Source organism: Amphibalanus amphitrite, unplaced genomic scaffold (genome assembly GCF_019059575.1).
Source record: "Amphibalanus amphitrite isolate SeventyFive unplaced genomic scaffold, NRLGWU_Aamphi_draft 000042F_arrow, whole genome shotgun sequence".
NCBI lineage: Eukaryota > Metazoa > Arthropoda > Thecostraca > Balanomorpha > Balanidae > Amphibalanus > Amphibalanus amphitrite.
The window spans coordinates 1,022,751-1,049,740 of record NW_024881538.1 but is presented as its reverse complement, the minus strand read 5'-3'; the positions used below and the strand labels follow the sequence as shown (position 1 = coordinate 1,049,740).

Here is a 26,990-nt window from a genome sequence, read left to right as displayed (position 1 = left end):
TGATAAAATTTATTCATTTTAATCGGAAAGTCACGGAAGTTTTAACGTCAGTACCCGCACAAGAAGTAGATATTTTCCGATCTTCTCACGCCATGTAGCCATATAGCAAGACTCGAGTGTTGTCATGTGGCATATTGCAATCTGCCTACTGGCATATTTTACTGGATATCTAACACGTCCTCTGCTCTCACAGAGCAAGGAGACTCCCGAGGAGATGCTCCGTAAGAACGCCGTGGAGATAGTGAAGAACATGCAGCGGCTGCGGGACGACCGAGACCGAGCCGAGGCGTACGAGGAGGGGGAGAACCGCCTGGCGCGCCGCAAAACCATCCAGAACCTGGTCAACCAGCAGCAGAAGCGACAGCCCATCGGCACCCTGGACGTGGCCTTCCGGAAACGGTTCCAGCAGCTCAGCAGTCAGACCACCGAGGGTGAGCTCATGTGACCATTATAAATGCTAAGACGTTGAGTCGAAAAAAGGGAATGTGGAATTAACTCCAGCTTTGACCGTACATGCTATCCGGCTGAGATACTGTTTATGAAGATCAGTTTATTATGTGCAGACTTATGCGTCCTAAACAATGCAACCCACGATTTAAAGGTAGTGTGCCACCTTTGAAAGATTTCCCATTTTATTTTTCCTAGGATAAGAAGCTTCTGTTTTTACCTAATATCGCAAAAAAAATCAAAAATGGGCCTGGAATAGTGCCTTTTTCGCCTAAAAGTTTATCGGTTTTTAGATATGTATAACAACTGTAGTGGGCTCACCTGCAAACAGGCGTCGGCAACAATCGCGAATGCGGCGCACATGTGACAATAAGCAAAGGTCATTATAGTGTTACGACCATACGACGTACGGGAATGAGTTATCAGCTGTCTAATCGTAGACAACACAATGTCGAGCCTTAAACTGTAAGCCTGTATTGGTATTGTTTCTTTTATTTGGCTGTCGAACATTATTTATGGTTTGAAATATGATTTTATGTAAAATAATTGATATGAAAAAGCCGTCTCATAAGTTATGACCCCATTTCACCACACGCAAGTGGCAGAAATGACAATGATCAGCTGACGCATTTTTCTTGGCCGAAGTCAGAGCGCGCAGCCCGACGCACCACCACCGCACCACAAAGTATGAGCAGAAGCCGCGCCCAAAGCCAGGGCCCCGGTAACGTGAGGTAGCCGAGTCGGGGCAGCGTGCGCTGACCCAAGCCGGGGCCGCAGCGGTCTACCGCATCCCCGCGGGCAGCCCCGGGCTATCACATGACACCGGGAGGACGCGCGGCTCCGGCTTGGGTCAGCGCACGCTGCCCTGACTCGGCTACCTCACGTTACCGGGGCCCTGGCTTTGGGCGCGGTCTACTGCACCACCTAACAGGCGTGTTCGAAACCGCAGGAGCTGATGATGAACGGGTTTATCGAAACTTGATTGGATGAGCATATCGGTAATAGCGATTTCAGTGTGTGCATTTATTGTTCATAGTGGTGTGAAATGTGGTTGGGGTACGACCGACAACCCGTCGGGGCGAATTTCGCACTGGGGTACTCAAAATTTGAAGAATTTAAGACGTTTCCATGAGTTTTGAAGGTATGGATAAGTTCTAAAAATCCGGTTCTCCTTATCTGGGCCATTAACTCCATACGGTCCAGGAAAGCTGGCACACTACCTTTAAGTCTCGTTATGTATCAGACCAAAGCAAAGTAACTTACCGGCAGCATGCCGCGCAGCCACGCGAGGGACGCGAAGCCACGGCGGACAGTCGCCGCGTCCCGTCTCAGTCTCTCTCGCCCCTCTCTCTGCCCCGAGGACTGCCAACCGACCGGCGAAGCTCAGCTGATTTTAGCCCCCGGGAGGTAGACTGACCCGCAGGGCTGTTACTGGGCGGCGCCGTAAACGGCTGACAGCTGGCGCGGCGGCTCGGAGCTAAGATTTCAGCTCAATTGTCCACACTTGAACGGTGAACCACTACATAATATAGCGGTTATAGTGTAGTTCAGTGTGTTTATAATTTTATTATAGATTTATTATATTATGTAGTAGTTTTGTTATAGCTTAACAATAAGTGTATTCACTCACCATCATGACAGAGTACGACTCTCATTTGTCATTTGACCGTGGGACCAATGCTGAGTGAGTGTCATCCGTCGTGCTGAGCTGACTGTTCCCCTTTCAGCCACTCCCATTCTGGGCAACATGCGGAAGATCAGTATGCGCGCGGACGCCCTGAGGGCTCTGGAGCAGAGGAAGAATTCGGTGATGCAGGAGCGCCGCAGAAAGCGCATGGAAACGCTCGGAGCCAACAACGAATTCAGCAAAAAGGTACTCATCGTCACCAGTGACCATAGGGTACAGCTGGAAATGCTCTCGATGTTTCTTTCATTTCTTTCATTTAGTTAGCTGTCTCTCTGCTATTCTTGTTCGAATCGTAAATCGTTTTCTTCTCAGTCAGTTGCTTTGATTAGTCTTCATGGTAAGCTTGAGGCTTTGGTAAAGTCTGGCTCGACGCTACCTTGGACCGTGCCAGTGTTGACTGTTTATCCTGTACTTTTAGTTCATCTCCTATCACTCTGACACTGTATGTGTGTGTGTGCCCCCAGCCGAGACACCGGATCTCGAACGCCTCGGGCGTCAGCAGTCTGCAGGGGGCGTTTATCCAGCACCGGTCCAGTCCGACACACACTCAGCAGTCACAGTCGCCGTCACGGCACAACGACGGCTACGAGAACAGTTCGGAGGATGAGGCACTGGTGCTGCCGGCAGTCTGAGCTAGGGAAATGTAGGCTGAGTTAGAGACAATGTAGGCCGGGCCTAAGGATACTGCTGGCTGGGCGGAAAACTGCGGCGGAGTTTATACATAGATACTGCCGGCTGAGTTTATGATATTGCTGGACGCTGGTTAAGGTGACAGATACTGCCCGCTGAGTTTAATTATGCCACCGACTGAGTTGACGAATACTGCCGACTGAATCGTCAGACACTGCTGCCTGGGTTTAGTGACACCACTGGTCGAGTCGAAGACACTGCCGTATGGTGCCCTTGCAATTACGGTTGGTGGGAGGGATGTGCCTGTGTCAGCAGCCATTCCACCGTCCCTGTTCTATCGGCCGTGATGCCGATAGCTCACAGTGATGAAGAAACATACAAACGACACCTGTTGGATAGATTATATCCTATCTGACTGGTGTGATGGTGCAAAAGAGGCTCAGACAGGCGGAGGATGCACAAGCAGATGTGTACCTACCCTAGACAATGTCTCCCAGACTGCCTTCTGCTACCTGTTTTGACGTGCAGCTGTGAGGTTTACTGTTTGCAGCGTAGGTATGCAGCGCTTCCGTCGATATTAATTACAATCCGAGCTGATGGCCTGTGGTGTATCTCAGCGTCTTTAATCAGGGACCAAAGACGATCCTTTGCTCTATGTCGGCCAGCCGTATGAAGATCATTTGTGAGAGTTCTGAAGCGTTTTTTCTTGCGTTTTGTAGTATTCAGTGTTGTAGACAGGAAACAATATTCCGTCCAAATAATTCGTACCTTTGTAGGAAAATGTTCCGTCCCATTCAACTGTGATGAGGTATTTTGAGGCGTCTAGTACTATTTCTTCCATGCTGAAGCTTCCAAACTTTTTTAAGCGATGTGTTGTGTGTAGGTATTTACGATGTTGTGAACTTAAAATGTTGTGTATGCTTGGTGTCAGTTGAAGATGTATTTTAATCCGCTGTGGAACTTGCTTGCCTTTCTATGCGTGCCGTCGAACGAATGATTGCTGTGCCAGTGAAGGGAAGCGGTATATTAGCTATGAGAGAGACAATATATTTGTAAATAACGTCCTTTCATAATGCCCTTTTGAGTGGTTTCGTCGAGACAAACTATTCAAAGTCGCTTTACTGAACACGAAACAGGATAATATTTTTTCAGTGATAACAAGACGGCGCTAAAGAAGACCTTTTGTCGAATCCGACACGCCACCTGCGCATCTGTTTTAATTGATATTGGTATACCCACTAACCAGAACGCCAGAACAGTGGTATTCACATCTTATATGTATTAACAACTGTTAAACATTCGGCATTATATAAAGCCATACAGAGCAAGTGTGAAACATTGCATGATTACACCGAACCTGCTGAAGCCTATACGCTAGGCTTCATTTATGTGCACATGTTTAAATCGTCACTTTTTAAAAGTATTTTTTTGCGAGATAGTATGAGCTTGCGTAACCGGCGGTTTCATCATGATCCTCACGCATGGTGACGCGGATGTAAATCACGAACGTCTTGCAACCATTGGTATCGCGCCAACGTTTGCAATTCGCTCTCTCATGTGACTTAACGCAAACATTTTAACAATCGGTTTCGTTTCGAGTTCGTTCTCATATCAATTATCACTTATATTTCAGCATCTTGGTTTCAAATTATTTCATCTTTTGTTTTCCAATGACGCTATTACCATTTTCCTATCTAATATCTCATGAAATGCCCAACATCTTACCGTTGATAATGATCTTGATCGTCCTGCATTGTCACTCATAAATACAATGAGTCTGCTCGTAGTACCACCCTTATTGATAACAAAGCTTATGGGCGGTATTCTGCGGTATTGTTGAGACTGCAGTCCAGTCGCATGCGCCACTTGTCTGTGCGTTTCATTGGGCTTTTATGCGCCATTGCGCAGCATACAGCAATGTGCCTCACATGCTGTCTGTACTCGTATGTACGTGAAGAGGCAAAAGCAGATAGACTTTTCAGCTAAGCTGGCACTGCGTCGTCTTCTGCGTTGTCTTGTAACGTCCTCTTAGGAAGAAGAGAAACGTTCCTACAAGCCTCAGTTCGCACGGTGTCTTTTAATGCAGCTGACCGGAGACGGCGTTCTAAGTTTGACGTTCCCTTCTCAGACGTATAAGCATCACTTCTTTTTCTTTTTCTTGCCGCCTCCCTTGCCCTTTTTGCCCCCGACCCATTTGAAGCCGCGGAAGCTGAGGAAGTCGCCCGCGTTATGGCTGATGTAATAGACGTTCTCCATTGCCACGGCGCTGAACGGATCCGGCCTTGCTGTAACAAAGAAGTTCTAGCCAGGTACAAAGACAAAAAAAAGACACGAGCCTAGACACATCCAGCATTCTGGGAAACAACATATCATAATGACGTTTGCTCCACATTTTCTTAGATGATGTTTGAATAACAGAGTATTTCAATTGCTTGGCTCATTGTCGATACAGTGAGAGCAAAAGAAGCACTCCGACCTTCGAGCATTTTCCATATATACCTACCTAAAGCTAGCTTCCTATATTTCCATATCGGCTCTCCGGTTCATAGATTGCGGCGCGATACTCACGCTTTGGAGTCTTTTGCTTCTTCCCTTTCTTTTTCTTCTTCGACTTGCCCTTTCCTTTCTTCCCCTTTTTCTCTTTCTTTGCTGTTTTTGGAGATTGACTCTTGGGGGGCTTTTCCGATTTTGGTTTGGTCTTTTTCTTTTTATCTGGTTTATCCTTAGCATCTGACTTTGCACCTGACTTTTTCTTTGTCGAAGCACTCTGCAAGCAACATGTTTGGCTTAATCAAGTTAAGCAGCCGCGCCTTACCCGCTATAAATATGTTAGCACTTATACCATTTCCCTTTAATATTTTTGTATTTAAAACAAAGCACTGGAAATGATGTAGGGTTAACATCATGAGGTAGCAAAACTAGGAATGCAAACCATAAGACACCGCTATAGCAGCTTTAGATCTAAGTGATCTACAGTAAAGGTGACAAATTAGACAGTCCTTCAGTTTATTAAAAATTCAGACTAAATTAGCACAAAATCTGGTAGCATCATACAGCGGCCAGGCTTGTGGACCTTTGTACTTACACGAAATAATGATTTCTCACCTTTTTCTTCGTCGATTTTGGATTCATGCTGACAAAGGTCAAAGCATCGGGGTTTTGCGGTCAAAAGCCGATCGATTGGTTGTTGAATAGTAACGTGTAACGATTTGATAAATTTAATGTTCGACTCCTATTCAACGAAATTGTGGTATTACAAAATTTTCACGTCTTTACACCTGCCATGTCTTGGCCATGTCTTCCTTTATTTATTCGCAATGCCATTATTTCGCACAAGACTTTGTTGACTGCTTCGCTCGTGACAGCCGGGCAGGTAGATCTGTCATTGAGCTTTTTGTCGGTCCTAAACAAGCAGAGAATTCTTGTTCATTTATTTGGTTATTTGCTTATGCATTCATTTATTAACTCATTCAGCAATGCATTTATTATCAAATTCATTTTTAGGAACTTCATCAATGCATTTACTTATCTATTCTTACAGGTGCACATTGCACGTACACTTACATTGCGTATGCCAACTTGCACTCCAAGCTTTCACTCTATCGCTGATGCCAAGGGGCCAATGCCGAGGCCCTAAATACATACCCCTAATGCGCTTAGAAGCAATAGTGAAAAAAAAAAAACAGGGATGGCATGCCAACTCCGCCGTTTCCCTCGGCCGTTATGGGTAACTCAATTCCACTCATAATTCTGTCGGTGTTTTCGTGCAGCATATTAGCGTACGTTATTTATTAGACGATGGTATTAAAATCGACGAAACCTTCGTATACCTCTGTCTATAGGTACGAAGGCGCGGTCGTTGCAACACCAATCTTATTTTATTCCTTGGTGGATTGGTATAATACATGCAAAAGTTTGTGCAGTGCATGTAGCGCTTACCTACCTGCCTTCATTCGTTTATGGGATCGTTTTTCGTTCTTGCTCTTGCGAAAACACTTCTTCGACCCGACCCGTCTTTTCCTTCGCATGCTTAGATTGATTTCCAATATGCCTCATATCCATCCTGGAATCGTTTATTTGTATGATAAATGCAGCGCGTTTCGACCAAAGGACGAACCTGCGACGTCGACACTAATATCAATATGAACGTTATTACAAAATTCGAGCACCTACATGCCACCGAGCACTTACATTGCAGTAACTCGTTCAGCGCGAGACGTAGACCAGCCACGCTGCCCGTCACGCACTTTCAGTCAGTCAAACACCGACTGAACGGGACAGGACCGCGATGGATTATCATTGGACGGACAAATGTCGAGACTAAAGACTAAATTATCGGACCTCCTGACGAGGACCATCGGACGGATAAAATACAGCCATCGAATGCGGATCGGTCCACGGCTAACGAATGTGGAACGGTCCACAGTCACCGACGTGAATCGGTCTTATAAAGCTACCAGAAAAGAGCAAACCACACCCACCGAGTGTGGATTGCTTTACAGCTGCTCAGCACTATTCTCTTCAGCCATCAGCGTAGCTGCGTAGACAGTAGAGCGATTATGCGCAACAGTGCGAATCTGCCAAAATCTCCTGATCGTTTTTTTTCCGATTTCACCAGAACAGATCGTTTCAGCGGCCCCAGCTCAACTCTCTCACAGGCGCCAATCGCCGGTTCGATCACTATACTAGGCTGGGGAGACAGCGGCTGTATCTACCCATCCGGATCGGATCTTCATCAGTCTTCGGTTCAGCGGCGGCAGCAGCAGGATGGCCTTGCCGACCACGCACAGAGTCGGCAGATAAAGCGCCATCTGCGGAGCATAGAAACAGGCATGTTAGCTAGGGCACTATTTCGAGAAGACATGACGGAAAGGCGCAATTTCAGACTGACCATGTAGGTAAGGGAAGCTAATCTAGCGAAAAATGACCAAACTTTGCTAGATGATAGAGACTAACGATAGATTAGCAAAGCTTAGGTATCTATCGCAGGTTTGTGCACTTATTTAGAACGAGTTTCCATGGCCTCAAGGCGTGGAAACTCGATCCAAGGTTATTGGCGGAACTTTTCACCTGCAGTCCAGTGGGCATGTAGCAGTTGTAGGTGACCAGCATGAACTTCCAGCCGAGCACGGCGTCGTGAACTGAGGCCACCAGCAGCGCTGACCAGCCCAGTTTGGACTGAATGAACGTGAACTCGCGCCACGTGAGCCGCGCCGTCACCGAGGGGAGAGAGCCGATGCCCAGGATGGCCACCAGGCACAACGAGAGCGCCCCTGTGAGAGGACCAGCACAAGGTCAGAGAGCCCATACTCAGAATGGTCATATAGCCACGACAGTGCTCTTTCAAGCAACAAAACAGCTCACGAGTCACGCCTGAAACGGGATGATCATGTTAATCAGGAAGCGAAATTGGATGACTCAGCATCGACAGCATGGAAACAATGTCAGCGCCCCTGATAAGGGCCGTTAATTTTATCAATAAAACATTGCTGGACATTGGAAACAGGTCTGTGAACAGCGGACATCGCTGTTATTTGACTCGGTACAGGCAGCACAGCTGTTACAGGACGCTAGTTAGTTTCTGGAAAATAACGTTCGTCATGTTCTTTAGCGACGCTTGATTGAAACCAAGCAAAATATTGGATGAGCTTATGGACGAGAAGCTTAAACAGGCCTACAATACATACACTTACTCGTGACCTTTAGATTTTAATGGACGAAGGGGCATGAATTATGCTCGATCGCCGTTTATTACGATAGTAGTCGTCAGCAAGTTTGCGGCTATGAGGCAACCGATAGACTACAGCTTCTCCCTGGGGAAGACACAGTTGCCCATGCTTTGGGATTGCGGACGGACCGACCTGTGGTGAGGAAGAGCTCGCCTCGCCAGTTGGGCCGGTGGTACCAGATGTCGACCGGCTGCGTCTCGAAGTACGTGCCGTTCACCTGAACCTCGGTGCGGATGATTTTCGGGGCTCCAAACAGCCAGTCGTACTGGTGGTGCGGGTGGTAGATCCCCAGAGAAATGCAGCCCTGATGACACGTAATTGGAATGGAATGTAGGAGTCTTCGCAGTTCGCACTCATATGTCATGCCGTCATATTTACTCCATTAACAATTTTAAGCGATCAAAGTCTTATTACGAATATTATCAGTCAGATTATAAGCCAAATATCACCATCGGACTAGAGTGACGTCGCATCGGATAATTTTCACTATTGCCCGCTACACCATACAACATTTCTATAAAATGATGTTGTCGGATTTAATAACCCTGTCTGAGAGCAAAAATTGAACACCGGCATCACCACTTACGTGCACTGCACCCATTGCAAGCATCAGCAATCCCATCTGTTTTCGCATGCGTAGCCAGCGGTCCAGCCAGCCGGGGAACCGACTGTACTTGGTACCACGGTACAGCTGGATGTAGCCCGCGATAACACCTGCGAGGGCGGGACATGTTTTAAAAATCCACAGCTGTGAGACTATATGGTGTTAATACAACAGAACAGGTCAGGATTAAAACACACAGAACGATGGTAATTGCATGCCTATAGTAAGTGCTCTCACTTTGCTCACAATGCTCAAATTTCGTTCTAACAAAAGAACTTAATTATTATCTACAAAATCATTACCTAACTACGTTATGAAAACGAGTAGCTTGAACATAAAATGGTCATACTGCAACAATTTTTCTCCAAAGATACCATGGAGCGTGTTACTTCCGCATTTGATGGCATACCTCAATAGCATTCATGCACCGGTTGTCATCAAAGCTGTCTTTAATATCTGCATCCTGTCCGTTACGTCCTTACCTGGCAGATAGATGGCCCCGAGGACGGTGAGCGCCACAACAGCCAGGTTTCGGTTAAACGTGGTCATCAGAAGGTCCTTAAACGGCTCCCACTGCCATGTCTTGTTGACGGTGAGGTTTTTGCAAAACTGGAATCTGGCGCGGATAATTTGTCGTTATCGGATTGTTTTACGCATATTAATCAATGCTAGCGATTGAGGTGTCATTTTCTCAGGCAGAAATTCGTACTTTCATAACTGTTATTGCTGGATTACAATAAGCAGTTTACCTTTGAGTTATTTATTTATCGGGAAACTATGAGTGTGATTTTAATTCAGACTTACTTGAAAACATTGAAGATGTAGAACACGATGAATATGGTCCCCACAACAGTGGCGGCTCCTCTCCAGTCGGTGAAGAATTCCAGCGGCATCCGCTCAATGTCCCGGGCCATCCGGAGCGGGCCCATGTCCACGGGGGAGAAGCCCAGGTCGCGGATCAGCGCGGTCACCATCTGACGACCGCGGTCCGAATCGGTGGCCACCGGCAGCTGACGGCACAGCGTCACCAGCGTCAGACGTCACTGACGCCATAACAAAGTCGTCCGACTGGTAACGACAATTGGTGCAGCTGAAGGCACGGCGTCATCAACGTCATACGTCACTGACGTCTTATCAGAAAGTCAGAGTCCGGCGGAATGTCCGACCCAGCGTCATCAACGTCAAGCGTCACTGACGTCATAACGGAATCAGAGGACCGCAGATTGTTTGACTGGTATTGGACATAGCTGCAGCTGACGTCGCAGCGTGACTAGTGTCAGACGTTATTGACGTCATAACAAAGTCAGAGCGACGGCGGGCTGTCCGACTGGTACTGGCCATTATGCAACTGACGATACATGGGATGCCTGCATCATGTTACCTGATGTGTGTAACGCATAAAAGCGCGACATGATTGACCTCGTACCGACAGCAATATACGAGGTGTGGCTAAAAAGAAACCGGACTGCTCGTGCTGGCCATAAACTAGGGGACCCGAAGACTAGCGAGACACTTGGCATTAATCTTTAGCATATTGTCGTGATGTGTGCCCAACGACATCTCGATATCCCAATTATTCTCCTTTCCACAGCTCTTTGTTTTATCGATGTTCGGCGGCCTTGTCATCGCCAGGCTTCTACAATGAGCTTCGAAAAAAAAGAGGGAGCATCACGTTCCTTGCCAGACTGGAGAAAGTCCAACAGAGACGCTGAATCTGTTCAAGGCTGTTAATGCGGAGCAAGTCATGTGTAACATGCAAGTGTTTGAATGGCATAAGAGGTTCAGCACTGGTCGTGAGGATGTCGGTGATGACCCCAAGGTCTGGAGGTCCATCAACGTCCGTGCGCATGTCGAAGTCGAGAGTGGAGATGACATTGATCGTCTTTTTCGATCATAGGGGATTAGTTCACCGCCAGTTCGTGCTGGAGGTGTACCACAGTCGACCAGCCACTTCTACAAGGAAGACCTGGGACGCCTCATTTCACGAGTCAGGCGCACCAAGTGGAGTTTCTGGGAAGCCAAGAACTGGGTGCTCCATCACGACAACGCTCCCGCGCATTCTGCCATTAGCGTCCAGCAGTTCGTTGCCGAAAAGCAGTTCGCGGTGCTCAAGCACCCTGCTATTTGCCAAACCTCCCTCCCTGTGACTTTTGGCTGTTCCCTGAAATGAAAAACGTCGTCAAGGAAACCCATTTTGAATCAGTCGAGAACATCCAGACCGGAGTGACCAGCGTCAGCGTCATCAATAAAACAAAGAGCTGTGGAAAGGAGAATAATAGCGATATCGAGGTGCTGTATGGCACACATCACGACAATATGATAAAGATTAATGTCCAGTGTCTCGCTAGTTTTCGGGCCCCCTACTTTATGGTCAGCACGAGCAGTCCGGTTTCTTTTTAGCCACACCTCGTATGTACTTACCTGTACCTAACTGTTAAATGGATAAAATGATAATGCAATAATAAAGTGCAGTTTAAATCGAGATCCATTAACTAACTAGCATTCTAGTATACATTCACCTGCCACATCACCCATGTGTTTGCGCATCAATAATGATACCTAGAAGTCGGCTGTATCCTCAGCTCTACCACTGCACTGAACGACCGGCGTCCTCACCTCCTTGCTGCCCTGGATGCCACCCGATTCCAGCAGGTAGGCCGACAGCAGGTTGAACGACTTGACCACGATGGCGGAGGGCACCAGCTCCTGCAGACGCTCGGCGTTGGAGCGCAGGCTGAAAAGACGTGATGTATTTTAAACATCGCAATAGAAGTATCAAATTTGATTGCGATACGAAGCTTGAGCACGCTCCGCACAACTATAGAACGAAATTGAAACACTGGTTGATATAAAAACATGTAAATCTGGTGAACAAGCTTCATATGTGATCACCTTTCGCTTTCAATAGACTGCGATTAACCCGCGCCTCGCTGGGCTATTCAGCCATACGCCCCCTGCTGTCTAACTTCCGAACCGATGGTCGCAGAAAGACGGGAAAACGGCAATCGAAAGCTCTCAACAAGGCGGATCTTAAGAGAACAATTTTTTTGCTTACGAGTAAGTAGGTCAGAGGTCAGGTCAAGGTCAGGTCAAGGGTACAAAATGCAAGTTTCTACAGTATCGGCTTTGCACCGTAGTTGCCGAAGAATGGACTGAGACTGATTGCCCAAAACGTGTTCTTAGGCTACCAAGACAATATTCGTTGCATACAATATCATGCAATGGTCAAGGTCAAGGTCAGGTCAGGTCACCAAAAACGAAATATAGAAAAAGGCATGTGCGACACATGTTTTATGGGTCATTTTATTCATAGAATTCAATAGGCACACTCAATAAGTGATATGGACCACATCTGGATGAATTTCAGGTCGAGGCCAGGTCAAGGTCAGGTCAAGTGAGGTCAAATTTTGAAGTTGGTTGTTAAGGCCTAAAAAGGTGTCATCTAATGCAGTTTTCACGGCAAATCGAATGGTGCTATTTTTGCTTCCGCACGAGGCCAAGAATTTAAAAAAAAATCATTTTTCGAAAAATTTGTGTGTCGTGACGTCATAAAATTTTGAATAGCTCCCACATTTTTGAACTGATTCTTCTAAGAATTGGTACCTATGTAGGTGCACATAGACCACTTCTCTGACATATATTCCGGTTTTTTTCGATACACTCAAAATTAATTATTTTCCCAAAAAAGTCAGTTAAAAAAAATTGGACCAAAACCCAAAATTTTCAAAAAACCGAGATAGCCATTTGATAGACAAAGTAGGATCAGGTATAACCTTTTTGTTCCGTCTTGATTCCTTTAAAAATGAAGATGTTAGCGGCGTTTGAAATTTTGCCGTTTTTGAGGCGAAAATTGCAAACATGACGTCACTAAAACGTCATTTTCTCAAAAAAAAAATCCGACGGATTTCGCTCAAATTTTCAGGTAACGTGTCAAATTGATGTATGATAAGGTACTGAAAGTTTGACGTTGCTGGCGTAACGCGTTTAGAAGTTATTGGCGAAAAACGGGAGGGGGGGCAGATTCTGCCCCCCCCCCCCCAGCGGGGCGCGGGTTAACGTAGGTACATTGTATTCCCTTTAGTGCAATTAATAGTACCTCAAAGATGGATGGAAAGATGAATAAAATTTCCGAATGGTTACCTCGGCGTGCGTCCCGAGCCGGTGTTGCTGTTGCTGACGTCGATAAGGACCTTGTTGCTGAGCGCCTGGAGCGGCAGCGAGTCGTAAAAGTTGCTGGAGATGGCCACCACCACCATCTCTGCGCTGGCGATGGCGTCCAGCTGGGTCTTCAGCTTGGCGCCCGTGGCCTCAATCAGCTTCAGCATGTCACTGTCATGGAGCGGCGACAGAGAGAGAGAGAGAGAGAGAGAGAGAGAGAGAGAGAGAGAGAGAGAGAGAGAGAGAGAGAGAGAGAGGGAGAGAGAGAGAGAGAGAGGGAGAGAGAGAGAGAGAGAGAGAGAGAGAGAGAGAGAGAGAGAGAGAGAGAGAGAGAGAGAGAGAGAAGGGTGAGAGGGTCGGTACGGGTGCAGGGAGGGTAGCGGCGAACGTACAAAAGCAATGACGATCTTAGTGCAACTAACTCGTTATTCTACATATACATTCCGAACGCTCGCTCACTAAAATAAGTAGGGTCATGAAGAATTCCGGTGAAAGAATTATGTTTATGATACCACAAGTGTTTGCTACTGTCAGCACAGACCAGTTTCGTTCCTCCTTTTCCCTCCTTAGTTACACGAACCGAAAGTCGGGTACGAGAGAGAACGGCTCTTCTCATGACGTAGGCAAGTCAAAGACCTTTCCCATTGGCACACACAATGCACCCATGGCGAGTTGGTTAATCTCAGCAGCTGCACCCTGAATGGTGCTGGAAATCGGTACTCTGGACGTGATTCCGCTCACTGGGTGAAAAGGTGCACGGCGTGATGGAATGACGGGACAAAATAGCGATAACTCTCAGACGAGTTGTGTTGGAGAGGTGGAGTTTGCATGGGTGCTGGCTGGTATCTTTTACGGACGTTTGTGGATATGTTATATTCATCAATTGAGACAACCATAACTGATATTTCACCGCATACAAGCAAGAATAATTACTGCGAGATAATGCTCAACAATATAATGCACGATGTTCTGCAAGATTGGTGGAAGACACATTTTGTTCAATACCATAGTTGATGCTGCTTGTTATACCCTCCATGCTCATGGCTCATTGCTTAACCCTCGCCGGACCTATTGGTTTTCTATACATACGCGCCGGCCGAGGGGGGGGGGGGCGGGCACGACCCCCCTCGCCGTTTCGCCCCTGGTGGAGCTAGTGCGTCGCGGAAAAACGATCGTGTGCGCCATTACAAGACGCAGAGATTGGTACCCGAGTTTAAGGTCCTAGGTGTAGGTCAACCGGTGACCTCTGAGGTCAGGTCAAGTGCCCCAAGGTACGGTTCAGTTTTTGGTGAATAACTTCGCAAAAAACAGTCACAGAGCCGCGATTTTGGCAGCATCGTGTTCGCCTCGCTCAAGCGCGTCGAATGATATACTTTTTGTCCGGGTCAGGTCAACTTGGGGTGTTGACCTCACCCAGCCAGCAATTCGGTTGGGGAAAGTGCGGGGACAGTGTTGGGGAAAGCTTGGGGAGAACGTACAATTCCCCTATCGGATCGGGGGACGGTCCGTGTTCCCCATCCCTTCCCCGACTGTATCGGTAATATGTTCAAAAGACATGGGGAAATCATACCGATCCCCGTACGGGGAAAGAGCAGCATTCCCCAATCAAACCCCACTGTTGGGGCTCGGTCGGGTAAAAGATCAGATTCCCCGTACGGGGAAGGGTGCGTTATCCCCGACCCATTATCTAGAACAGTTTGATTGGGGAGAAGTAGGGGAACTGTTGAAATTCCCCGCTCGGGATTTTACACTTAATCCCCAGACGAATCCCAACCGCCAGTAGGAGAAGTGTCGCCTCAACGCAGCGAGGGGAGGGGAGGGAGGGGTAGCAACGACCGGCCGCCGTCGGTTCCGTCCGCACATCTGGTTGAGGGGCGTCTCCTGTCGCCATATGTCATCGTGAATGGGGCCGTGCCGACGTGTCAGACGGGACGAACGGGGGAAGTCGGTCCAGAGTCACTGCGCCGCGCGGTTGTGGGAGCAAGCCATGGGCTAGGTTCCGCTCCAGGTCAGACCATGGTTGGCACTGAAGAGTGCGGCGACACTACAGAGCTGTGAACGAAGACAGTGAACGGCGAGATGTGGTGACCGCTTGTCTGACTTGTGCCCAAAGTCGTGATCTACCGCTGGGGTCAGTGCGTGAGAAGCTGGACTCGGCACCAACGGAGGACGCAGCTCGACGAGGAAGCTATGCTGTGTTGGTAATGAACTAAACCACTTAATTGTAACGAGTCCATGACAGATATAAAATGACGATACTAACTCAAGTTTATTGTATAAGACAAAGCTTTCGATACACACAATATCTTGATCACTGTCTAGGATATGCAGAATATGACGTAAAAATGACTGAGGTCATCAACCTCCGTCTGAGATTATCCTTAAATTGCCCGGACAATATAATGTCATCAGCCTAATGCTTCATCTGCTTCTGTTCTAGACGGACGTCTGCCGGTTACGACCGGAAGGTTTCCGACGGGACTTGGCAGAACCCACAACAGCAGTATGAACCCGGCGTGGAGTTAATGCGTAGTTGCTCGCATGAGCAACCGAAGAGCGACTTCCAGGCGAAGATGGTAAGCAGTTTATGGGGGTGGGGGTTAGCTTAGAGCTGTTGAACAAGCTGTCCTTCACCCAAGTCTTAAGGCTAAGACACACTCTTTCTACAGCCAGAAATCTCATGCGAGAGCCCATTAAAGGAGACACTAGGGCGATGGGCAAAGAGCAAACCGTCCCCCCCCCCAACCAAATTAAATACATGAAATTAAATACATGAGATCACGATCGCATCAACCGCTTACAGGGATGTGCGAACGATTGACGCGATTGTAATAAATAACATGCATTTGAATAGGCTCTCGCACTCCATTTTCCGTCTTCGGAAAGAGCCTGTTTCAGCAGCTCTACAATATAGGCGTAAAACCTTTATTACCTAATGACTTTTCCTGGAATGAGAAATGTTTAGAAGTACACATTTAATTATTGAATTTTTATTTCCTGCTTTAATTAACTATTCAAAGTATATCACATTTAATTTCTAAGCACTTCTCGTGGGAAAAAAGTTATAAATAAGTGTACTTTCATAAAATGGCATTCAACATGTTTCAGCGTAAGCTGAAGTTTCTATACAAGGACATTCCATGTAGTAGCTAGCTGTAAAACCTGATTGACATACCTACAAGTGCACATATTTTTGTTTTTGTCCACAGCCGCAGAATTCCTGGAGATGCGCTGGGACATGGATCATAGCAAGGTGGCTCTCAGCGGCAGCTGACCGCTGAGATGTGTCTGAAACAGCCAGAAGGAAGACTCGAGTTGTGGTTCCAGGGCACGACTGAACAGAAGGCGGGACCAGCTGTAGGGAGACTACAGCAAAGCCGTCGTTCTCAATCTGCTGAACAGACTCCTGCTGCAGAGGAAAAACTGGGGTTCGACGTGTTAGAACTGGGGTTAGACCGGTTACCAGTGCTCGTGTTCGTCACCTGTTTGTCACTGCTGTGCTGCTGCTGTATGTCATGTTTGCCACCTGCTAAACGTTCACAATGTATTTTGAGTGAATAATAACTTTTTTAGTGTTTGTCTTGATTTGTAACGAATATATCAAGTATTTTAACCTTTCATCAAATGAAGGACTCCACATAAAAATAGTATAGGCTGTGGTGGTACAGACACATACCATGCTTGGCCGACTATTGTGTATTGATCTAGTCGTTGAAGCGTCCTGAAAGTCTGGAAATAAACAGGCATGGCCAAATGGATTGGTTCTAATTATTTTCCCGTGTGGTTTTATCGCTTCCCTATTGCGGGAAAACAAGTGGACAATTTTGTTTGTATGTAAACAAGCATGTGTATACAAATATTTGTATGTTTACAGACAAAATAAATAGTCATTGTCAATTCTAATGGGACCCGATCTGTTTCCCAGTGCGTTTTTTTTTTTACTGGCTTCTCCGTACGGGGAAAAAAGCAGACAAGGCAGTGGGGCCATTGCCAAGACGGGAACGGCCGGGGTTCGCGCGGGGAAAGGTCTGGGAACGTTAGGGGAAAATCACGGTTTCCCCGATCGGGGAAGGTCTCCAGTAAGCATAAACCCGTATAGCCGGGTGGGGGAATGTGCGGGGCTCGCACAGGATCTTCTTGGGGAAAATGCTCGATAGCCCCGTACGGGGAATCGACCTTAACAACGGGTTTTAACCATAGTCGGCGCGGGGGTAGCTTGGGGGACGTTTGGGGAACGCTTGGGCAGTTATACCGTTTCCCCGTACGAATCCCGCACAAAGTTCCCCGTACAAAGTGTCTCAAATCCCAAGCGAACGCTCCGTTTTCCCCAAGAGAACGGTTGGGGTTTCCCCGAGCCCGCCCCAAGCTCGCCATAGGCCTTCCCCGTACGGGGAAAGCTCCGATTTGCTGGCTGGGCAGGTCAAGGTCAGGTCAGCACCCCAGGTCACGAAGCTGGTCGAAAGAGGTCATGTCGCATATCATTCGATTCGGCAGGTCTTCCTGAGTCCATTGGTGGCTTTTCCGACTCGCTAGCTCAATTTGATCAAGAGTTATTGACGAAAAACTAATATGACCTTGAAGACGTCATAAATGACGTCACGCAAGGTCAACATTGCAAAAGTGACGCATCTAACCTTGCAAGGAGTGCATCAAATCACGATTCTGTGTGCTTCAGATAGTTGGAGATCGTTCCCGGCGCCAGAATAGCAGTTTTCATTTTTTCCCATTGACTTATAATGGTGAGGTCACGAAAATGACCTGACCTCATATGACTTTTAGGAGAAATCCGAGATATACAAGTTGTGAGACTCATAATGGGTACTAGATCCTGCAAGTTTCATCTCCCTGTGACATCTCCTCTGGCAGTGAGGGCGTTGCGAAGTTGCGACATCTGAAGACCGTGCAGAGGTTCACTTATGACGTCATAGGTCAGTGACCTGACCTGACCCAAACATGCGGTTGATGTCAAAAGATCCGGCTTGAATCAAAGGTCAGGTATGCTAAGTTTCAGCTCTCTATCGCCAGCGTGTTTGGAGCTATCGCGAAAAAAAAACTACGGGGGGGGGCGGCACCCGCCCCCCCCCCCTCGGCCGGCGAGGGTTAATATACGTATAACACAAACATGTAATTAACATAGCCGGAGTTATTCCAAAAGCGGTCGATAAGCCGCTTTGGACCTTCAATATAGTTCCTAACTTACCCTAATGCCTGAAACAGACTCTTTCCGCAGTCAGGAAATCGCATGCGAGAGCCTATTCAAATACATGGAAGCACGCTCGCATCAATCGCACGCACCTCCCGCAAGCAATTGATGCGAGAAGAATTACAATGTATTTGAATAGGCTCTCGCATGCGATTTCCTGAACGCGGAAAGAGTCTGTTTCACCCTTAATATACTCGTAAGCCATCACTACCATCAACTCTTGTTTCAACATTAAATTATCTATGCTGGACAAATGTTTCGTGCTTAAAAAGGGAATCAATTAACACGTCGCAGGCCTTCCAACCAAGCGTTAAATTTCCAGTTTATATATGCAAACATATGGCTCCATGTTTCAGGGAATTGGTTCGTGAATTGTGAAAAGGCTTTGTCCCGAATCAGATGTTCGTCGTTCTGAGAATGGAATCGATCTTTCAGCCCCACAAAGCAGCTCAGACCGGTCTCGAGGGTTGTCCACATTAAACTTGGAGCTGCGGCGTGGTGCAACAACTGGGGGCCTCGGGGCCTCCCTCGTATGCTCATGCAGGTGTGCAAAGTGCAAACCATGCAATATAGATTTGTGACTCATCAAGAGAAACGGTAGGAAAAGGGGCAGGAAGGTGTACCTATAATGAGCCAGCACAGGTCCACCGGCTTCTAATGTCTCCTGACATTATACAATTTGATCGTACTTGGGAGTAGCGTGATCGGTAAAACGATGACTTAAAACATGAACGAGAAAGGGAAACAATGGCACGCACAATAGATGAAAGTGAAACTATAAACAGGCTGGTCATGAAGCCCCAACTTTTTGGCTGGTCGTCCCATGAGTAAACCGTGATGCACATACACCTCGTTTCTGCTGGTGAGCTGAGACCTTATGCGTGATAAAGCCATGTGACGTATAGATGATATTTTCACCGCGCCTGCGGTTATACTCACGGTCGTTTGTCCTTGCTCCTGGCGCCCATGGTGACCGAGTAGCCGCAGGTGACGGCCCGCTTGGCGATCGCTCGCCCGAAGTCGCCGGTGCCGAGCACACACAGCCGCCGGCCGCCCGAGTCCGCCGCTGGCCCAGTCATCTCCACGCTGTCCGGCTCTCCCGTCTCCGCTGTAAAGCTGTAGTTGGTCGGCATGCTGACCTCCTGCTTAGTGACGTCCTTTTCTTGGTGACGTTTTGCTTTGTGACGCTATAGTGACCTTAGTGATATCTTGATGATGATGGAGCAGCGAAGAGTGCTGGGAATAAACCACGCAGTTGGCTCTCTCATGTGACCTGACCTGACCTGACCGGCTGGTGGGACGGTGATAGACCGTCCGTTCTACTCCGGTCCGGTTCGACCCAGCGCGACCGATGCACACCGATGATTCGGTGTGGGTCGCAGCTGCTGTCTGAAACCACACACGGAGTTCTCGTCATTGGTGTGGGAGAAGTGACAACAACAAAAAGAACGGCCATCGGTGGCTGGTGGAGGAGCGTCAACAGTACTAACCAGATACTTAGCACTACCGCTTTCACGGTAGTGCTAGGTCAGCTCACGGGTCATTCACGGGTAAAAAAATCTCGGGTCAGCCAGGTGATTAAGCCGCAATGTTGACTACTGCTGACCATGCCTATTGCCTATGATACGAAACAATCTCACCAGCTGAGGCGCTCACACGCTGTAAGCAACTTCTCAGTCCGCCGCTTCAGTTTTAGAGCAGCCCACCTGCACATCTATTTAGTTTTAGCGCCGTGTGAAGATTTCCTTCTAGACGATGATGCGTCGTGATAATATGGATGCGTCTGGTCGGCCGATTGAACTCTGGCCCTTTGTGGTGGATATGGTGTGTTGTTTGTGTGTCTGATTGATGTGCATTGTATCGTATTGTATCAAACATCCGTGGAGCATCAGCGAAGACCGAGGCTAAACTACTCAGTGTCAAACGCATGCCTATACATAAAACATACACAAAACGAACGAATGGGGAGGCAGAACACACATTCAAAATATGCAAGCGAGTTTAGGGCCTTGCATGCGATCATGTTTTATTATGAGTCCGTCGGTCATGCACATCACGACTACTGCGAAACAAACCCGCCAGCTCATCGGACTCGTCATGCCTCTGGACTTTGTGGGCCGGCATCAATGTGTGTTATCGGACTAGATCAGGTGACGATAACCATCCCAGCTCTCTCTGCACGTCAGATGTGTGGTTAAACCTTTTCGCCCCGACATAACTCTGGGTGAGAAATTCAAAACCTTTTGAATTATATCCAGGTTTTTAAGGGTACATTTTCCATGAACAGATAAGCGGTATCTAACGTGAGAGACGACCAGGGCGGAGACAGGTATTTATAGTCACGGCGGAGACGAGGGTCGACGGTTCAGATTCGGGTAGATAATAGCCGTTTTCACGACGGGCTATCCGGCGAATGCACCTGATTTGACCAAATCTGCAACTAATTTCTTTTACAGCAAATATCTTCATTTTATGAATTTATTTCAGTGTTTTAATCGATGATGCTCTCTGATAATATGACAAAGCAGGCATATAAGCAATTAGTGCAACTCTAGCTGATAGCTGCTAAGAAACACACTGAACCTGATTTGACCAAATCTGCACCTAATCTGTACCAGATGTGCACCAAATGTGAACCAGATGGCCGTCGTGAAAACGGCTACACTGAACCTAATTTGACCAAATCTGCACCTAATCTGCAACAAATAAGCACCAAATGTGTACTAGATAGCCGTCGTGAAAACGGCTAATGTCGCAGGTGTAAAAGGCCAGTCAGCATTCCGTTGCAGCGGCGAGTGATCAGCGAGATGTGACCGTCCCGTATAAGGTGTCGATCCAAGGTGTATGCGTGTGTCTTCGTGTCATCTTTTACATCATCTCATTTTATGTCCTGCATCTTTTGTCACTGTAAAGTGGAAAGTTGCTAAATACATGCTTAAAAGCTATTATGGATATAGATGTCACGATGACTTACAAAAATTCAGAGAGAGAGAGAGAGAGAGAGAGAGAGAGAGAGAGAGAGAGAGGGGGGGAGAAAGAGAGGGAGAAAGGGAGAGAGGGAGAAAGAGAGGGCTGCCTAGATAAAGGCTGTTCCCACCCCTCAGAGCATCAAATTGCCCTCATTCGTCACTATTGTTTGTTTCACCAAAGACGGCGGTGCTGTCTCCCATGACAGAGTACCAAATGTTGCAGTGAGCGAGGGTTACTTCGAATTTCAATGAGGTTCCTGGGAAGGTAATTTCACTGGAGATGAGCGTTTCAGAGTCACTATGCCCTGGAATAGCATGAAGGCAGCGTATATAGATCGGTCTCCTCTCTCTCTCTCTCTCTCTCTCTCTCTCTCTCTCTCTCTCTCTCTCTCTCTCTCTCTCTCTCTCTCTCTCTCTCTCTCTCTCTCTCTCTTCCCCACTCTCTCATTCTCTCTCTCTTCTCCACTCTCTCCCTCTCTCTCTCTCTCTCCCTCTCTGTGTCTCTCTTTCTCTCTCTCTTTTTCTCTCTCTCTCTCCCTATCCTCTCTCACTAAGCTGCTGAAATCTTTTTAAACTCGCCATGACGCTCTCAAGTCTCCTGAACCGACTATCCACACGACGCTTTTACCTTGCACTGCCGGCAATTTAATCCAATGACATCAGAGATCTCGCACGCCGAGTGTCGTGATAGAACGCGACCAGTCAAATCCTGCATACAATGACGCCTATATAAAATACGTATGAACCATATCATGTTATCTCATGTCCTTTCTAACAGATTGCGCTAATGGAGTTATATTCATTACTTTCGGAAAATATTTCCGCTGTATGGTGCGATTGTTATGCTAGCTCATGCGATTTCTTATAAGATTTACAATTCGTTTTTACTTAATATCAAAGCAATCTATTCCGAGTAGGTACCTACCCAGATTGCGCAATATGAATAAGTAACATATAGCTTATAAGAGACCAAGGTGAGCTGTGAGGTCGCTGAACAAACAGAGAATCAATGTTCGGGAACAGAACTAGTCGGGTCGTATTTCGTGCCGTGTGCGTGACAGCGCTACTTCAGTCCCTCCTGAAGCCTTAGACCGACCGCAACGCACCTCGGAGCTCTTCAAGCGTTCAAAAATGAAAGCTTAACGCTTCTCATCATGAGTTGCACAAATTCGGTTTGGGGTCATCTGTGAATATTCGGTATCATGCTCGCGTAGGCACTTATCTTATTAATTTATTCGTAATATCCGAAACCTCATGCTATTTGCTACCACAGAGAGAAGCACTTCCTGGTCGGGCACTCAATATACCCTGGGTCGGGCAACCTTCATGTCTTGGTGACGTAGTTTCTGTCTATTACGAAGGTCGCGACATGGTGCTACGTAGCGCGGGTTACAGGTCACACCGTTGCACCTACCGCGCTGAAGTTTGCGCAACTCATAGAACAAGGATGGACAACGTGCCTTTGATGGGTCTCAGCTCGATCGGATCGATAGCGAGCGCGTGGCGCGTGCCCAAAAAGTGCAAATTCGCGTCATAGACTTTACATGTATTAATCGGCTGGCAAAAACGGGCGAAAACAGCCAAATTTGCCCGACACGGGTCCGGTCCCGGTGCAATATCTCGGTAACCGTGGGCCCGACCGGTACGGGGAAAACAGCATCGTGTAGAGAATCGAACGGGCTATCGAATGGTGTGCGGTGCAGGGGTTGGCACGCGCCACGTGCACCGGGGAGGACACTTTCTTTTGAAAAATGGACGTTTTGGACGGCTTTTGGAATTTATATTAATTTCAGGTGATCGTCAGACGGAATGAGTTGAAACAGCGCCTATTAGCAATAAAAATGCACCGTCTCTCATGGAAAAATTGTGAAAAGCTAATTGATCAAAAACAATGTGGAAAAATTCGCTGAATTAAATGGTATTTGTCCAAAATGTGCCACTAAATAATTACACGGATTTTGCTGCTTAACCTGAAACGTTTGACAATTGAAAATGCTATCATTGGAAAGAGCATTCAATTCTCTCCAAGATCCAATCATCACGTTTGCATGACAAGCAACAGTATTCTTAAAAATATAAATGTTTCAAACCTCTGCAAAACGATTTTTAGTGAAAATTATCTACGCCTTTCATTTGTCAAAAAACTACGCACCTGAATTATAAAACACATTTGACAGGTTCACTGAACTATTGACAGGTTCTGAAGTAGAAAGCATGCTTATCAGACACGGGCACCTCGATCCGATGGATATTTTTTTTTTCCAAACCAAAACGTTTAGCCATCAAAAAACAATCGACCGAAATGGATAGATAACCCAACCGACACAAGAACAACCAAACACCCGCCGATCGTAAATACCCTTTTCGCGTTGCGGAGCACGCGGGTCACCCTAGACAAATCTTTTCTAGAAAAGACAAATCTTTTCTAGAAAAGACAAATCTTTTCTAGAAAAGACAAATCAAATCTAGAAAAGACAAATCTTTTCTGCTTAAAAATAAAAAAAGATAGCGTTAAGCACTGAGGCGTGCAGCACTCCCCAGTCTTCACAGAATGTCACATGCAGGGCCAGTCCGGCAGCGCGGGGGCGGGCCAGCTAAACCCTGGGCCTGTCCGCTACGACCTTCAAACGTCCGCTATGGTGGACCAGCGCGTGCATCTCACGCGCACAAACATGTTTGTTTTCAGGCGGGTGAATAAGCATTGGAAACTCTCGGATCAGCTATTGTTTCCGCCTGTCAGATTGTCGAGTTCGGGATAAACGTATGTATTTACATAGCTATGATGAATCACATAGCTTCCTCAGTTTCTTAGTTATGCTCTAAGATTATAAAAGCGTCACAGGACCGTGCATTGGGCCTTTATCGAACCGATCTACGTTATAGTTAATCACTATAGATACCCTCATTCTCGCATCTGGACCTGTCGAAGCTGCCTTTTTGCTGCAGCGCTGCAGCTGCTTCCCGGCTGCAGCTGCAACTGTTGCCCAGCTGCAGAGCACTGCTGCTATAAGCCGCAGCCTCTCCCGCTCTCTCTCAGCGACCTCTCCTTCAATCGAGTCTCCCACGGCGAACGGTCACGAGCGCTCTGTGTCGTAGGCTGGCTGCGGTCGCGGGCGGCATCAGTTTCCTGCTGTCACCATTCGCCAAGGAAACCGCGGCCTCCCGTCTCCCACGGATCGGACAACCCGCTGCGAGCTGCGATGCCAACAATTAGTGCAACGATACACAGCTATTTTCCCCGGAATGAAACGCTGAGTTTAGTGTACTTTTTTAGTCGAGGCAAGGAAATCACCCGAGCGGGCACAGGTCCGAAAGCGTCTGCCTCCCATTTGTCATTCCAGATATGACGGTGCAGGATTAAGTGAGCGAAAACGTTAAATATTTGCACTTCTTCAGTGACTTGGACGGAAAGGGATCACAGTCACATCACGGCTGATAGCACTGACGTAAAATGACGCCTTTTTCGGTTGTAGCGTATTATGAAGTGATTGCCGTCGTTATAACAACTCGGGCGCTATGTAACGTTGTACGCAGCGATTTATGTTATATTACATGCTATATTTAGGTATGTTATATTAAGTCGTTATATCGTAATAGCATGTTGTAAAGTTCCGATCACACTCTACGACCACATCGGGTTTGGGTGCAGTTGACGACAGATTTACAGCATGATATTCCACTTTTCACAGGCAATCAGCTGCCTGGAATGGTAGGCTGTGCCGCATCACACGGACTGAGTTCACAATGAATGTTGTGGCCCAACGCTCATCAAAGACACGCTTATATAATTGCTTGATAAACGGCACAGCGTAGCGTTGCAGTCCACTGATAGCTTCTGAGAAGTGACTGATCCTTAATGGATAATCGATGATATTAAATTGATAAGTGTGGCTCGGAATCGATGACAGGACCTGTTGCGGATGATCCCAATGAACCACCAAACAACTATATCCATACCTACCCTGTTCAGCTATGCTAATCTATACCAGCATTAACATTCATCAATGCCCCAGGTGAACGGCCGTATGGTGTCCCAAGTTTAGCCGGTAGCCCTCTCATCTATCGCGCTGTGTGCAATGTGCATGCAAGAACAGCAGCTGAGCCACGCAGTGGCTCAAGTATCTTTTCTTTGCGAATCACACCTATAATGCTCGCTTAATTGATTTTTGACAGACTGGGCTTTGAGCAAATACTGAATACATATATTTCAATTAGCCCAAGCGAGCGAGTTCTGCTTTGTTTACCGTTTCCAGATATCTATCCTGCAAGAGGCTCGCACTATATAGGAGACGACCAATCTTGAGTAGGTAAGGGCTTTAGCGTTTGAGCACCCGTGCATGAAAGCCGTCAGTGGGACAAGCCTGCAGTGAAAACACGTGTGAAGAGCACCTTCATGGCGACTTAGCCACTTATCTGTACGATGTGCACCACCGCTTAAGCATCGCTTAAGCATCGTTGGAACGTACAAAGGAATGAAAAGGCACACTGACAATAATTCGTAAATGATTATTTCATTGTACCACAAAATTGTGGCGCTTGGGAGCGGCTTATTATTATATAAGTACCAGCGTTTCTAAATGGACCATATGTAAACATTTACACACTAAAGCATAGAAATGTGTTGCTGTTTGAGAAATTCACATATTTTTCAAAATAGCACCTATACGCACTTCACAGGAAATGGCTGAAAGTCTTACAAAAACGTAGACAGCCGATTTTGTGATCCACTATCGTTTATACACAGTAGCAGTGTTGCGTAATATGGGCGGCCACCCGGCTGCCGCTACCGTCTGCCACTCACCTGACCGGTCACTCGGTGTCAGTCCCCGTCGCTGCGGTCAGCGTGGCGTGTCTCCCCTCCCGACGCCCGTCGGTCTGCGCTGCCGCCGCCGCCGCCCAACTCAGACTACTGCGGAACGGAGCGGGCTGACTGCGGCCCGTCGGCGGCTCGTCGCCGGCGGCGCTGGATCACAGCACCTCACCGCGCTGCGCGCCACGGAGACGGCACCGGCATCCGGGCCACAACGGGACCGCCGCGGCCCGGGCGGGCGGCGAGCGCCGTCCAGCGCCCGCACAGCCGGCGCCACTGCATATCGTATCTCGGCAGGCGGGTGAAAGGCTCAGGTCCAGATTCAGTTGACTCATAACCAGGTCCATGCTCACATTTTTGTATAGTAGTATAATCTTACCAGCTACATTAGCTCTGACACACGATAAGATCAAACACCTCATTTTCACATAACCCAGCACAAAAATTACCTTTTTATGACACGCCGAGAAAACAAACGATACCAAGGACTTCCAGACCGTTTCGACCTGAAAAGGCCATTTTGGAGTTATGGGATGATACGCTACACTGTAAAAATTGTTTACTAATTTCCTAGTTTTCCGGCCACTTTTCACTTTTTGTTAGTGAAAAGTGGCCGGATAACTAGGAAATTAGTAAACATTTTTTACAGTGTAGGTTATAGACATTAGCCTAAGCGGACCACTGACGGTGCGCCGTAGCGGAGACCGTCTCGATGGGACGTGAATGTCCCCCGATGGAACAGTCCGTCCTGCC

The 26,990-nt window shown here is 47.4% G+C and overlaps 3 protein-coding genes and 1 long non-coding RNA gene across 4 annotated transcripts in view; 2 read left to right on the top strand and 2 right to left on the bottom strand.

Annotated features, from left to right (window-relative positions):
• The window catches only part of LOC122376557 (chitin synthase chs-2-like), a 29,442-nt gene extending 24,469 nt beyond the window's left edge, over positions 1-4,973 (top strand). The window contains exons 18-20 of the mRNA XM_043356459.1: positions 194-431; positions 2,175-2,320; positions 2,599-4,973. Of these exons, the coding sequence (XP_043212394.1) occupies positions 194-431; positions 2,175-2,320; positions 2,599-2,766 (552 nt within the window). The 3' untranslated portion in view covers positions 2,767-4,973. The remainder of the gene's footprint in view (positions 1-193; positions 432-2,174; positions 2,321-2,598) is intronic.
• On the bottom strand, positions 4,029-6,079 carry LOC122376564 (small lysine-rich protein 1-like). Its single transcript, XM_043356466.1, has 3 exons — positions 5,870-6,079; positions 5,333-5,531; positions 4,029-5,049 (listed from the first exon to the last, which is right to left on the bottom strand). The coding sequence occupies exons 1-3, from the start codon at positions 5,894-5,896 to the stop codon at positions 4,904-4,906; spliced, it is 372 nt and encodes a 123-aa protein (XP_043212401.1). The 5' UTR covers positions 5,897-6,079; the 3' UTR covers positions 4,029-4,903.
• A 733-nt stretch (positions 6,080-6,812) lies between these two features.
• On the bottom strand, positions 6,813-26,522 carry LOC122376540 (metalloreductase STEAP3-like). The gene is made up of 10 exons (XM_043356443.1): positions 26,229-26,522; positions 19,398-19,847; positions 13,238-13,426; positions 11,714-11,831; positions 9,902-10,107; positions 9,580-9,713; positions 9,080-9,207; positions 8,626-8,797; positions 7,835-8,037; positions 6,813-7,575 (listed from the first exon to the last, which is right to left on the bottom strand). Exons 2-10 carry the CDS (start codon positions 19,589-19,591, stop codon positions 7,450-7,452), a joined length of 1,470 nt encoding a protein of 489 aa, XP_043212378.1. The 5' UTR covers positions 19,592-19,847; positions 26,229-26,522; the 3' UTR covers positions 6,813-7,449.
• LOC122376550 lies at positions 15,228-17,122 on the top strand. Its single transcript, XR_006255656.1, has 3 exons — positions 15,228-15,456; positions 15,696-15,831; positions 16,465-17,122. It is a non-coding gene; the product is annotated as an uncharacterized LOC122376550 (long non-coding RNA).
• Positions 26,523-26,990: the final 468 nt, after the last annotated feature.

Excerpts from the sequence above, each read along its gene's own strand:
- LOC122376564 (XM_043356466.1), bottom strand. The coding sequence starts at position 5,896 with ATGAATCCAAAATCGACGAAGAAAAAG. Across the intron at positions 5,532-5,869 it reads CAAAATCGACGAAGAAAAAG|AGTGCTTCGACAAAGAAAAA; the intron begins GTGAGAAATCAT and ends TGTTGCTTGCAG. Across the intron at positions 5,050-5,332 it reads GAAGCAAAAGACTCCAAAGC|CAAGGCCGGATCCGTTCAGC; the intron begins GTGAGTATCGCG and ends TCTTTGTTACAG.
- LOC122376540 (XM_043356443.1), bottom strand. The coding sequence starts at position 19,591 with ATGCCGACCAACTACAGCTTTACAGCGGAGACGGGAGAGCCGGACAGC. Across the intron at positions 8,038-8,625 it reads CGAGCTCTTCCTCACCACAG|GGGCGCTCTCGTTGTGCCTG; the intron begins GTCGGTCCGTCC and ends GTCCTCTCACAG. Across the intron at positions 7,576-7,834 it reads ACATGCCCACTGGACTGCAG|ATGGCGCTTTATCTGCCGAC; the intron begins GTGAAAAGTTCC and ends TATGCTCCGCAG.